General features: G+C 39.1%; 1 protein-coding gene across 5 annotated transcripts in view; it reads right to left on the bottom strand.

Moving 5' to 3' along the window:
- CARMIL1 (capping protein regulator and myosin 1 linker 1) overlaps positions 1-15,205 on the bottom strand; it is a 347,708-nt gene that overhangs the window by 82,618 nt on the left and 249,885 nt on the right. For all 5 annotated transcript variants that reach the window (XM_055264247.2, XM_055264246.2, XM_055264241.2 and 2 more), the window contains exons 24-25: positions 10,630-10,728; positions 1,015-1,143 (exon numbers count right to left, since the gene is read on the bottom strand). In XM_055264247.2, the coding sequence (XP_055120222.2) occupies positions 1,015-1,143; positions 10,630-10,728 (228 nt within the window). The remainder of the gene's footprint in view (positions 1-1,014; positions 1,144-10,629; positions 10,729-15,205) is intronic.

Here is a 15,205-nt window from a genome sequence, read left to right on the forward strand (position 1 = left end):
CGGCCCTCCCAGCACGTTGATGAGTTCATCAACCCAAAAGTTCTCTGAAGCCTACTGTTTAGAGATTTTATGGAGGACCTGTTACATAGACACGACTGATTAAATCATTGGCCACTGGTGTCCGTTCCATCTCCAGCCCCTCTCCATTTCCACGGCATCCAGGGGGTGGGATGACAGATTCAGTTCACGAATAACGTGGCTGGTTCCTCTGGCAACCTCCCCTATCCTGCAACTTTCTAGGGGCACAGGAAGAGTCACCTCATTAGGATAAACTCTGGTGTGATGAGAGGGGCTTTTTATTAATAACAAAAGATGCTATTATCATCTCTGTCACTCAGGAAATTACAGGGGTTTTACAAGCTCTGTTTCAGGAACCAGGGACAAAGACCAAATACTATAACAAAAGATGCTTCTATCATCCCTATCACTCAGGAAATTACAAGGTTTTAGAAGCTCCATATCAGGAACTGGGAACAAAGACCAAATATACATTTCTTATTGTATCACAAGAGTATCTGATTGATCTACAGATTCCTCATACTAATGACATTCAGTGATTGTGTGATTCTAGCAGCAGAACCAAAACCAGATCCCAGTTTTTCTCACTCACAGTTAAGTCCTTACTCTACTAAGTCACACACTGGGAACCAAAGTCTAATGTGACAGAAGCTTCCTTTTAGGGGTAACAGAGGGGAGTTTCATGTTATCAGTTTAGAAGCAGAATCATTTTAAATGAACTGTTACTCATTTAAACTACAGCTCCCTCTCAGTTGCTGAGGGCCCAATCACACCCTCTGTAAATCACACTGGCCCTCTGCTTTTTATTCTATATCTTGATTATTGGTAATCAGCACAGGTACAGAAAGGAGGTCAAGGCTAATTCAGTTCACTTTGCCACTTGTTAGTAAACTTGGAATTGGGTAGAGAGAGAAAGTTGAAACTGGTTTCTAAAACTAAATTTTATGAAACGTTTTTATTATACCAGACTCTCACACAGCCTGAAGTAAAACTCACCGTTTTAGAGTTCTTAGCATCACGCATGAGCCGCTCTGCTGATTTTAAATCTTCCTGGATAGCATCTCCCCCACAATTTCGTAAGGAGTTGAGATGATCTTGTACTTTCACACATATTCTGTCAATCATCTGCTCCGAACCAGAAAAAGGCAAGCATCCAAATCAGCCCAGCCGATATTCAGACAGAAGGAAACATAGAATGAAGGAGTATGAAAAAAACTTCAGCAAACCACAGAATGTACAAGGATGAAAACCTTAAACCCTTCTAACTGGAGTCGTTGAGAATGCTGTTTATAAGCAATTATTAATTTACTTTATTCATGCAAGTAACCTTTGGCAACTTTAATACCAGAAAAAAATTGAAGGCATTTCAGTTCCCTTTCCTGCCTTAGGAAATGCAGCACGTAGAACAAAAGTGAACACTTCTTGATGATTCAGAACCTCACTCAGTGACATTTTGCTAGATACTAACTCCTTCATTAACTTTTAGTGAGCACCCTCTATGTGTTAGACATAGAGTTAGGTACTGAGGAAACAGAGAAATAAAATGTGCAATGCTGAGACTGTTGCAATGACTACAAAATGTTGCCTGACAGCCAGTTGGTCTCAATAATATAGAACCAGAACATCCCTTAAAAATTGGTATTTTAAAAATCGATTCAATTACATCAAGTATTTTTCTTTGTAAATTAACAGCCACCAAAAAAAAAAACAAATTGAGGTTTTATTATATTAACATAGGTAGTAATGAAGTCAATATCATCTAGTTTCTATTACAATAAGATGCCTCCCCTACCAGGTTAATTGCACCTAAATCATTCTCAATTGTTTTACGGATATAAATACAAAACCCAATGGGAGATGGTGGATCCCTATGGTAGACAAAAAATATTACAGAAAGGTTAAGATTATGCTCTTCTATATTTGTACTTATACAAAAAAGCATGAAGGAAGCCAAGAAGTCTGAAGAAAAAGATAACCACAGTGTGGTTTTAAAAGTGTCTCCAATATTTTCGTCAGAGCTGCCAGTTGTCTACTTATTTCATGTTCTTAAAAAAACTATTCATTCTTCAAAGGCCTTACATGTCAAGAGTCCTCTTCCATCTGATAATTCATTTGGCAGAGGAGACAAACAATATTTTTTTTAGTTAAATTCACACTTCTCTATTTTCAATTATTTGATATCATAACGATACGAAGCTAAAGTCTGCCCTTCTTCCCCCATAAATTTCAAAATGATAGAGACTTTATACACTATTCCGAAGACTTCAGGTCTGATTACAGAGCCCATGTCTACTTGCTGTAGCACTGCCATCTCTCTTGCCTTTTTCTTTGTAAAGTCAGGTTCATAGTATCTACCGCACATTCTTTATTAGTGTGTTATGAAGACAATTCAATAAAATAACAGCACTCAAGCACCTATTACTGAAAACGGGCCAGTAATGCCAAAGTTTATGTATAATAAAAACAGCTCCTATTGCTGTAAAATATATTGAGGTTACATTGAGATCCCCCTAGGAAAAAGAAGTTATATGAATATTGCTTCTCACATTAAATTCTCTGCCTAAAATCCCTAAAAATCTAAGACAAGAAAGTTATGATTCCTGCCTCTGATTGTAGGCAGAAATCATATCTTTCTGCATTTACACAATGCCCTGCACAGAGCTAACTATAACTTTTTAAAAATCTTAATTGATAGAAATCATAACTCTTCTAACTATTGTATTGATCTGTGCCTCCTGAAGCAAAAAGGGTCATCAATAATTCATATCTTACCAAGAATGAATGCCTAATTTTTTTTTTTTTTTTTTTGCCAAATTTCAAGAGACAAATAAACCACACACTAAGAAAGAAACTGATATACATTTGGGGCCGCAAAAGGCTAATTTGAGAGGCACGTGGATGAGGCACTATAAAGTTGGTATCTTTAATCACCATGAGAGAGCAAAGAGACGCTTGAAATGTATGCCCTTAAGCACTCACCAAGGAGAGAGGATTTACATGAACTCAACAAAAATGGTCTTTAAGTAGAACATTTAAAACGTCACGCAAAAGAACAATCAAAATTAAGTTATTCAATTCAAAGACGACATAAAATCTCATGTCTCCAAGATTCTTCTGAGCATAGCTCAGCAGACCACATTTAGATCCTTTACCATGAAAGAGCTCAAAGCTCAGAAAAGGTAAACTATTTAAGATGACATACAATGAAAGGCCGGGCGTGGTGGCTCACGCTTGTAATCCCAGCACTTTGGGAGGCCAAGGCGGGCGGATCACGAGGTCAGCAGATCGAGACCATGGTGAAACCCCGTCTCTACTAAAAATACAAACAAAAATTAGCCGGGCGTGGTGGCGGGCGCCTGTAGTCCCAGCTACTCGGAGAGGCTGAGGCAGGAGAATGGCGGGAACCCGGGAGGCGGAGCTTGCGGTGAGCCGAGAACGCGCCACTGCACTCCAGCCTGGGAGACTCTAGAGCAAGACTCCGTCTCAAAAAAAAAAAAAAAAGATGACATACAATGATTACACAGAGTACAAACTGAAAATTTTGAAAAAAGTAAATCAAGGGGTTTATCAGTTCATAACTCATCTCTCAAGTACATAAATACGAAAAATAAAGCAGATGCAATCTGAAAGGCTATAATCTCTTGGGTTACTCCATTAGAAGACCTCATAGAATATGGTTGTGTTAGGGCTGTTTAGTTTAACCTCTCTACTTCACCCTAACCCTATAGTGTTCAGTTTCTCTAAAGCGACACAGAAAAGTTGTTGACTGCCATAGTTTACGAAGCTCAATTCCTTCCAAGAAAATGTACCCTGTCATTCCTAGACATGGTTTTGAGTCTTAATCTGTCTTCTTACATCCTTCCTGCAGGTCCCATATCTTCCCCTTGAGAACACCCCGCACAATCATATACTCTCTTCCAGTGGCAGTCTTGCATATATTTAAATACACCTATCTTTTCTTCCTTAGCCTTCTTTTCTTGAGGTTTAACATTCCCAGCTCCTTTTCCCATGCCTACGCTGACACAGTTCTCCAGTCCTTGACTTCCTTTCCTGTAGGTCACTTCTGCATTCTGTCTTCCACCTAGAACCTCATGAAGTCTCCTCAGTGAAATGGATTGTAACTAAGAGTGGACTGGTAAGCACAGAGCTGAGCTGAATAGCACTATCGTCTTCCTTACTGTAGAAAGTATACCTTCATTAATATGGTACAAGTCAAATTGGCTTCTTTGGCAACTATGTGACACCACTAACTCATATAACACTTGCTGGTGACTACCTATGCTTTTTCAGATATACTGGGCTATTGAACCCACGTGTAAGAATTACAACTATTAGCAATAAATGCCATCTGTGGTTGCTCACAAGTTGATACAACTGTTCTTATTTCCAGCAAACAGCTTATTCATAGAAAATTTTATCATTTTCCACATCTGTTTCTTTATTCCATTCAAGAGAAATAAACTGAACACCTGGCATAGAGGAGCTACAGTCTTGAAAAAAGTTACCCCTTGCCATCAGCAACTTAAAAACCTAGAAGTGGGAAGAAGTATTCACAATTAGCAGTAACACAAGACATAAAGTGCTACATAATATGATATCCACAAGGACATGAACATTTTATTTTCTTCACTGCTGAATCCGTTTCTTACGATAGTGCCTGCCATATCGTAGACCTTCACAACTGTTTATTCAATGATAAATGAATGATACAAGCTTTTAAAAAATTTTAGCCAAAGGAGGAATCACACCTAGCTGAGGTTAAAAATAACTTTTATTTATTTATTTATTTTTTTTTTTTGAGACAGAGTCTCACTTTGTCTCCCAGGCTGGAGTGCAGTTGTGCTATCTCGGTTCATTGCAACCTCTGCTGCCTGGGTTCAAGCGATTCTCCTGCCTCAGCCTCCTGAGTAGCTGGGATTACAGGTGCCTGCCACCACACCTGGCTAATATTTTTGTATTTTTAGTAGAGATGGGGTTTCACCATCTTGGACAGGCTGGTCTTGAACTCCTGACCTCATGATCCACCCGCCTTGGCCTCCCAAAGTGCTGGGATTACAGGCGTGAGCCACCGCGCCCAGCCCATTTTGTGTTTTTAGCTGAGTCCTGAAAGATTTGTACAGATTGAGAAAAACAGAAGGGATCGTTAAACAAAAGAATGAACCCAAGCAGTGGTACATCCAGACACTATGACTCCTATTTCCTGGTTAGGAACAGAGACACCTTATAGTGGGAGATCAGATTGGAATGATGGGTTAAGGCAGAACAATATAGCACTCCAGTGCAGGCTAAGAGGTTGAACATGGTGTCCAAGGCACAGAGCGTCATTTCCCCAGCTCCTCCGCACAACTGTGAGCTCTAGAAATCCCTTACCCCATAAACATTCATGGTGGCTCAGCTTCCCTGATACAAAGAACATGGGCTGTGGAAAGCAGGAGGAGACACACAAGATGAAAAAACTAGTTCTTGAAAGAAAGAAAGAAAGAAAGAAAGAAAGAAAGAAAGAAAGAAAGAAAGAAAGAAAGAGAGAGAAAGAAAGAAAGGCGTGGAAGGTAGTTTGTAAAACGACCTTAGCAAGAGGGCTGGTAGTATAAATAAAAACAAAAGAAGTACCTTTGGCAGCCACTGGACAGGGTTTAGTGGGTAATGGATGGGGAAAGCAAATGAAGAGTTCAAGATGACTCCAAACGTTCAACCCTCAGTGAATGATGATGTCCCTGAGTGAAATGGCAAAATCAAGAGTTCAAAAGGATGAGTTTGGTCTTAATGACTGTTATCTCAGAAGGCCAAAGTGGTGGAGATGCTGAAAAAAATAATTGGGAAGATAGGACTCTCTGGAAAGAGACAGGGACTGAATGGTTAGATCCAGGAGTCATCTACAAATGAGAGAGTTAAAATAGAAGTAAATAGCCAAAGGAAAAGAACACTAAATACAAAGCTTTGAAAAAAAATCCTGCAATGGGGATATGAAAAGAGAAAGAGTTGTATAGAAAGCAGAAGGTAAGACACAAGAGTGGCAGAAGCACATTCAGAATGGCACGTTGTCCAGTGAACTAAGAATTGAGTTTTAAGAAAGATGAGATGGTCCATAATAATGACGGTAATTGTGATAATAAAAGTAACAGCCAAAAAAACCCATTGTTTACTGGTAAGAAGCCAAATAAATACTTTTCAAGCATTATCTCAGTTACTCTTTACAGCACCTTCATAGATGGGTACTATCATCATCCCCAATAAACAGATGAAAAAACTGAGGCTTAAAGAGGTTAGTAAGTGACTAACATCAGTTCACACAGGGAATAGTAGAGCCTGGATTTACATCTGGGGTCATCTGACTTGAGAGCCCAAGTTCTTAACCATAATATTCTGCCTCCTTTTACCAAGAGATGAAGAAGGAGAAAAGGCCCCTGCACATTGTGACAAAGAGCCATTTCAGTAAATAAAGGGAGACAGAGGCCATGTTTCAAAAGGTTGCAAAGTGAGTGTTTAACAAAGAAGTTAGGACCGCAAATGTAAAAATGTGCACATGAAAGAAGAAAGACCATATAACAAGCAAATAGCTCTAAGCAGTAAAGCCCCCTCCCCCCCCTTCTTTCTTTCCCTTTCTCTCTTTCTTTCTTTCCTTCTTGGTGAGAAGGCTAAAGAGAAGAGCTTGGCGAGTGGCAGGCAATTCTGGGCCTATTTTTATAACTACAGTTTTATTGTAACAACACTCATTCATTTACATATTGTCTATGGTGGCTTTCACTCTACCGCAGCAGAGTTGAGTAGCTGCAACAGAGATCCTATGGGCTCCAAGGCCTAAAATATTTACTATATGGCTTTTTACAGAAAAGGTTTGCTGAGTCCTAATTGAGAGGCTTCATCATCTGGAAAAGAAGGTATCAAAAACGAAGGTAGAATTTTGAGTCTTACAAAAATATTTCCTAATCAAAGTCACCAGACAAAAACAAATACAAGCAGTTACAAGACTTCAATATTTCATTAAAACATTCTTTAATGCCTTTGGTGTCACCTGAGAATGATGACTGAGAATGATGGCTATCAAGTTGGCAAGGGCATTCGTCACAGAGGGTCTATCCTTTCTATATTCAGGTTTCTGAAATCTTCAAGGTAAATCTCTCCTAAAGTGACTAAAATGATTAAAGTCTAAAAACTGCTAATCATAATGTCCTAAGAAATTCCCAAAGTGAAAAGGTGGCAATATACCTACTACATAATAACTCAGATAATTCAGAATAATGCCATCTATGCAGAATTAAACATCCACATACTGCCCTTGTGTAAAACTTTCTCTCAATTGATGAAACGTACTTTTAAGAATAAGCATTAAAGGTTGCTGCTGTAATTTTTTTTTGGATGGGCAAAATCCACTCTGAATTAGGGGGAAAAAGTTGGAAAGATGTTGTATTAAGAAAAGAAAGATTGAGGCAGGAAAATCGCTTGAACCCGGAGGCAGAGGTTGCAGCGAGCCAGGGTTGTACCACTGCACTCCAGCCTGGGCAACAAGAGTGAAACTCCGTCTCAAAAAAAAAAAAAAAAAAGAAAAAGAAAAGAAAAGAAGCCTTGGGCCGGGCATGGTAGCTCATACCTATAATCCCAGCACTTTGGAAGGCCAAGGTGGGTGGATCACTTGAGGTGAGGAGAGGAGTTCAAGACCAGCCTGGGCAACATGGTAAAACCCTGTCTCTGCTAAAGATACAAAAATTAGCTGGGTGTGGTGATGGGCACCTATAATTCCAGCTACTAGAAGAATTGCTTGATCCCAGGAGGTGGAGGTTGCAGTGAGCCGAGATTGCACCACTGCACTCCAGCCTGGGCGACAGAGTGAGAAGTCTTCATTATTGTAGCTCATAAAGGAACACAAGACAAAGTTTCAATGTAACTTTCATTGCTTTTCATGTTAAACACTAAAACCTGTTAATAATAGTAAACCATAAAATACTAGGCTAGTAGTATTAGTTCCCTGCAGGAAAAGAAATTAGATTTTTAAGGGACTGGTAAGGTCAAAATAATGGCTTTCTTTCTCAAAAGTCCCGCTACTTCACTAGTATAACTTTTCTTCTCAACACATATTGGTTTACTTTTTCTTGCTTACATAATGCATATTTACTGTAAAACATTCAAACCATATTGAGAAGAGAATAAAATACACTCTTCATACCACCTAAGATAACCATCATTGATATTGTGATGAACACCCTTTTACACGTCTCTATGCCTATCTATATACTCACCCATATTTTACCTAATTGGAATATTATGCATGACATTTTTATTATGGACATCCTTCTTTCATTCTAAGAAGAAGCAACAAAAAATTAAATAACATTTGTAATAAGGTAAGAAAATAATGCAAACCATTCAACATGGTCTAAAATGACAAAAATTTCCCTACTAGTCAATTCTTTTCAATTTGCAGAGAAAAATTCTTTTGAAAGCCTCTGCCTCTTTAATTCCTCTGGTGGCTTCCATTTTAAATTTAAATAGGATACTTATTTTTATGTTTTTGATTTATGAATTATAGAAAATAGTAGTTGATTCCATGAAATAAAAACTAAAGATTTAGCATACTTACAATACCATTCAACTTTCTCCCTCTTAAACTTCTAATTTTAGTTTGTTTCATTACCTTTACATTATTGCGATTTTCTACATTTACAATCTGTTATGTAGCAATAATTAAGCTTGCCATTCTTGTCTAATATTAAAATTTTAAACCCTCTAAAATGTAGCTATAAAGTTGTGATTATGACTGCCCCAGAGAAAGACATGCCAATCCCACGTCCCTTAACCCTGCAGCTCAAAGTAGATTTTCCCAAAGCAGAGATTTTTAAAAACTTTCTCTCAGCTTGTATAACTTCTACGATTTCATCTCTGCTATCATATCCTATTTATACCTCATATTGCATACTTTTCTACTTGAGAATTTATTCAAGTCACTTTTTTTCATAAGGAATATGAAGGGAATAGAATTTCTGAGTTCATGTCTGAAAACGGCTAGGTATAGAATTCTTGGTCCAAAATAAATCTGCTTCCAAACGAGGAAGACATTACCTCGTTTGCATCTACTAATGGGGATTGATGCTAAGAATTGATTCTATTTCCCTTGTAAGATAGCCCATTTACTCTTTCTGGAACTCTTTTTGTTTTTTTTTGTTTTTTTTTTTTGAGTCAGAGTCTCGCACGATCTTGGCTCACTGCAACCTCTACCTTCCAGGTTCAAGTGATTTTCCTGCCTCAGCCTCCCAAGTAGCTGGGATTACAGGTCTGTGCCACTACACCTGGCTACTTTTTCTTTTGTATGTTTAGTAGAGACAGGGTTTCACCACCTTGGCCAGCCTGGTCTGAAACTCCTGTGATCCACCTGTCTCGACCTCCCAAGCATTGAGATTGCAGGCGTGAGCCACAGCGTCTGGCCTGGAACTCTTTTCTTTCTGGAACTCTTTGATTTTTTTTTTCTGTATTCTAGGTGTTCTGAGATTCCACCAAGATATATTTAGGTGTGGGTCCTTTTGCCCACTCATTCTGATCAATTCTAAAGTGGGTTATATCAACCCCGAGACTCATATGAAATGGTTTTCTATTCTTTCCTGTCCTCTAATATCTCTCATTTTTATAATAATTTTGAAGCTCCATTAGAAGGCTGATTATTCTAAGTCAATTCACCATTTCACTTACTTTGCGTTCATATTTTTAATCTGTCTTTTTTTATTATAAGCTATAAAGGTTTGCTCTACTTTTTCTTCCAGAGGACCAGCTTAGTGTCCATCAGTTTATTTAATTCTGTACTAGAGTATCATAATTTTAATTGTTAAGCATTGTTTCTTATTCTCTGACTACTCCTGTTCATAGCAGCCTATTCTTATTTTATGGACATATCATTCTTTGCAGTCCCAGTGAACTTATGATGACAATTTTTTTTAAAGCTCTCTGCTGTACTCTGCATTATCTGAGCTCAATTCCTTTATTCATCTTGCTCTTTGACACATACGTTGTTTTCCTCAAATATCTTGTGATTTTTGGTTTTGGTTAATTTTCGGAAAAGAAATTTCACATTTTTTTAAATTATTATAATTCTGTTTCCTTGGCAAAGCTGGGTAGAGAGAAGAGGAATGCAGTATAAGAGAAAAACACCTCAGTTTCTCTTCAGCATGTGTTAATTAATATTCATCAAACTTTTCTTCAAAAGAATCTCGGAATTTTTTTTCTTTTTTTAATGAACCTGACATTGTGAACATAAAATCTAGGACTCTGTATTCTACCCATGGAAGTGTGAAGGAATAAAGAGAAAGGAATAGAATGTCTCCAAAGTAGCAAATTTGATCATTTTCAGATTTTATTATCTATTATAATCAAAAGTTCCTAATATTTATATAGAAACCTATCTTACTGGCAATCGTTGATTGATAATTAAAAGTGCATATTTAGCATTAGAATTAGCCTACCTTTTCCTCCTTCAGTATCTTCCCTCAAACTCTACTTAGATTTGTTGTCATTTTCAAAATCTAGTTCTTATTGACCCATTGGAAATGATTCAAATGCTAGAAGTCCTTTGCTCTCAGAGGGTCAGTTAAGAATAGAAGGAGAAGTCACAGGCACTGGCTCGCTTACCTGCTGGGTGGTGCTGGTGACAATACCCTGCTGCAGGCGGTAGGCCTGCTCTTGAAGGTATTTTCTAGTCTCGTGATTTCGTAGCAGGTAGTTTTCTATCTGGAAATAAAGCACAGGCATCCCTCAAGAATACATTTCAACCCAGCAGAGAATAAAGCATAAGTGAAACAGTCAGTTGCTGAACTTAAAAACCAAAGCGCTAATACACACATCCTGCCAGTGCTTTGACCCCACAAAACACATGGGATGGAGAAACCGGCTTTCTTTGTGAGTCCTGGTGTTTTTAGTTAGAGATTCAACTTGCAGGTAATTGGAGTAATTTTTGTGTAACTCAGTAGTTGAAAAAGATAAGCAAGCTTTTAATTGCCTGCAGGGTGAGAGACTCCACTTCATGACTTTCCATCACTTTCAGCACACAATCTCAATCCTTCTCTCACATGAATTTTTAACTACCCAACAGTTCAGAAGTTAAATAAACATCCCCAAAGAATAAGGGTGGTGCTCTCTGAATCTCTTATAGCCTTATTCCAGCTGTAGAATGTATCAGCACTTAGAAAATTATTTATTTTAACGTAAAAAGAGAGAGAAAGAATTGCTACAAAATTTGAAGGATATAGGCTGGTACAACTCAAAGATATATACTAATTTCATTAACCCATCAAATTTTCAAATTTTCTCAAAAACAGGACTCAGTTATTAAAATTATAGCAAATAAAAAATAGATTTCTGTATTTTTATACATAGATTATCTACTAAGAAAAATTCAAAGGTATGAATGATAACTAGATTAAAATAAGCATTCAAGCAGAACAATATGCAATAAATACATATTTAACATAAATGCGAGGTTAACTATTAAGAATGATGGATACCTATAAAGATGTTTTTAAAGGAATAATCTGAGGTTGGTAAATTTTGTCATCTATTTTTTAAAATTTGTTGGTTTTGTTTGTTTTTAAGAACATCACTTAACCATTTGGCTTTTAATTTGTCACAGCAGCTCCCTGGTTAAGAACTAACTAATAACTGTGAAGCACTAAGTAATTTTACATTTTAATTTTCATTTTCCATATGCTAAAATGACTACTACCTAATATTAATTAGAAACTATTAAGATACAGACTATAATTATGATCATCCCTTGAAAATATAAAGCAGAACAAAATGTACCTTTCCATTAAACATAAATGAAGAAATTACAAAAACGAAAAGATACCTGAAACATCATTAAAGTGACACATTAATGCCTTGACAGTGTATTACATTACTTTCTCTTGCTGCTTCCCAAGAAGTCATCTCTTTCCAAGGTGACATGACTATCAAGAAAAATATTTTGCTGAAAAGATTCTTGCCTGAAATATATGACAGGCACACACCACTACCCAGCTTCCGGTCCTTTTGCTTTATTAATTCTTATACATTTGGCCTCACTGCAGCACTGGCTGTGGCTGGGTCCGAGAGAAGTTTGCTTTTTCAGAAGGCTCATCTCACACACAGGCAGTGCATCCAAGGCTGGCTCATGCCTTCCAGACATTTCCCCAGATGCACCAGTGGTGCTTTACAGACTTAAGCATCAGGAAGGAATTTTTTGAAAAGTAATACTCTAAAGCTTGCTTCTAAAAACCAGTTCAAAAGGAAGAAACAGTAACAATTTTCAAGTGACTTTAACATCAGGCCTGTATACACCACCACCAAAATTATATGCATCTTAGATTAATAGGGTAAACTTTGCTTGCATGTACCATTTCAGACTAAGGACAGAAAACCCACCTCCTGAAGGACCAGAGGAGTCACTGTCATGTTTAGTGGGCTCCCCTGGACAGCTGAGAGCAAGCTGGGAGATAACTTAGAGCTAGTTAGACATCTCTGGTCTCACTGATGAAAACAGCACCAGCACAAGAAGCAAAAACAAAACAAAAATATCTGTATTTTAGTAAAGGAATCCTGTGTGTGTTTTTTAAGATTGAGTATTGAATCACAGTATTTTTTTCTCCAGTAAAGGAAATAGTCATATTTTTTCCAGAAGACAAAAATCTACCTGTTAAAATAAAAACTTGAATACATAAGGACACAGCAAGTTTTACAAGAAAAACCAATAGGCTGGGTGTGGTGGCTCATGCTTCAATCCCAACACTTTGGGAGGCTGAGGCAGGAAGATCACTTGAGCCCAGGAGTTTGAGACCAGCATGGGCAACATAGCAAGACCTCACTACAAAAAATTAAAAAATTAGCCAGGCATTATGGCTCACTCCTGCAGTTCTATCTACTCAGGAGGCTGAAGTGGGAGGATCACTTGAGCTCAGGAATTTGAGGCTATAGTGAGCCATGACTGCACCACTGTACTCTGGCCTGGGCAACAGAGTGAGACCTTGTCTCAGAAAAAAAAAGAACAGAAGAGAAGGAGAGGAGAGGAAAAGGAGATGAGAGGTGAAGGAGGGGAGAAGAACAGGAGAATGAGAGGGAAGGAGAGGGGAGGGGAGAGAAAAGAAACCAATAAATATAAGCTTTAAAGTCACCTATTTTTATTAACAAAGCACACATTTTACAGTTAACATATCTGCATATTTTGTCCTGAATGTCCATTTTCTTTTTCCTTTTTTTTTTTTTTTTTTTTTTGAGAGGGAGTCTTGCTTTGTTGCCCAGGCTGGAGTGCAGTGGCACAATCTCAGCTCACTGCAAGCTCCACCTCCCGGGTTCACGCCATTCTCTCACCTCAGCCTCCCGAGTAGCTGGGACTACAGGTGCCCACCACCACGCCTGGCTAATTTTTTTTTTTTTTTTGTATGTTTAGTAGAGACGGGGTTTCACCATTCACAGGATACTCGATCTCCTGACCGTGTGATCCGCCCGCCTCAGCCTCCCAAAGTGCTGGGATTACAGGCGTGAGCCACCGCGCCCAGCCCTGAATGTCCCTTTTGTTTTTTCTGAGATGGAGTCTCGCTCTATCGCCCAGGCTAGAGTGCAGTGGCACGATCTCGGCTCACTGCAAGCTCCACCTCCTGGGTTCACGCCATTCTCCTGCCTCAGCCTCCTGAGTAGCTGGGACTACAAGCGCCCACTTCCACGCCTGGCTAATTAAATTTTTTTGTATTTTTAGTAGAGACGGGGTTTCACCATGGTCTCGATCTCCTGACCTCGTGATCCGCCCGCCTCGGCCTCCCAAAGTGCTGGGATTACAAGCGTGAGCCACCGCGTCCGGCCTCAATTATGTCGTAATATAGTAGGATTCATATCTACCATGTTTGTAACTGTTTTCTATTTATTACATTTGTCCTTTGTTTCTTTTATCTTCCTTTTTTGCTACTGTCTCTGGTTTTAATTAAGCATTTTGTATGGTTACATTTCTCTTCTCTCCTAGTTTATCAATTATACTCCTTTTAAAAAAGTTTTTAAGGCCGGGTGCGGTGGCTCATGCTTGTAATTGCAGCACTTTGGGAGGCCGAGGCGGGCAGATCACGAAGTCAGGAGATCGAGACCACGGTGAAACCCCGTCTCTACTAAAAATACAAAAAAATTAGCCGGGCGTGGTGGCGGGTGCCTGTAGTCCCAGCTACTCGGAGAGGCTGAGGCAGGAGAATGGTGTGAACCCGGGGGGCGGAGCTTGCAGTGAGCCGAGATTGCGCCACTGCACTCCAGCATGGGCGACAGAGAGAGACTCCGTCTCAAAAAAAAAAAGTTTTTAGTGTTTGCAATATGCATTTATAAATAATCCAAGTCTACTTTCAAATAACGCTATATTGATTCATGAGTAGTGTAGGTACCTTATAATGGAATATTGTCAATTCCTTTTCCATCCTTTATACCACATTCACCCAGTACATTGTGGTTATTATTACTCTGAAAAAATAGGCAGCTTTTTTTCTTTTTTTTTGAGACGGAGTCTCGCTCTGTCACCCAGGCTGGAGTGCAGTGGCACAATCTCGGCTCACTGCAAGCTCCACCTCCCGGGTTCGCGCCATTCTCCTGCGTCAGCCTCTCCGAGTAGCTGGGACTACAGGCGCCCGCCACCACGCCCGGCTAATTTTTTTGTATTTTTAGTAGAGACGGGGTTTCACCGTGGTCTCGATCTCCTGACCTCGTGATCCGCCAGCCTCGGCCTCCCAAAGTGCTGAGATTACAAGCGTGAGCCACCGCGCTGGCTAGTCAGCTATTGTATCAATTCATAATGAGAAAAATATAATGTTACCTTATTTTATTCCCTCTGATGCTCTTCCTTTCTTTATGCAGATCCAACTTCTATCTGTATCATTTTCCTTTTCCCTGAAGAACTTTTAACATTTCTTACAAGACAGATCTACTGGTGATATATTCCCTCAGTTTTTGTTTATCCTAGAAAGTCTTTATTTCTCCATTACTTTTGAAGGATAATTTTCCGGGCCGGGCACGGTGGCTCACGCTTGTAATCCCAGCACTTTGGGAGGCCGAGGCGGGCGGATCACGAGGTCAGGAGATCGAGACCACGGTGAAACCCCGTCTCTACTAAAAATACAAAAAAAAAATTAGCCGGGCGTGGTGGCAGGCGCCTGTAGTCCCAGCTACTCGGAGAGACTGAGGCAGGAGAATGGCGTGAACCTAG

This window comes from Symphalangus syndactylus, chromosome 23 (genome assembly GCF_028878055.3).
Source record: "Symphalangus syndactylus isolate Jambi chromosome 23, NHGRI_mSymSyn1-v2.1_pri, whole genome shotgun sequence".
NCBI lineage: Eukaryota > Metazoa > Chordata > Mammalia > Primates > Hylobatidae > Symphalangus > Symphalangus syndactylus.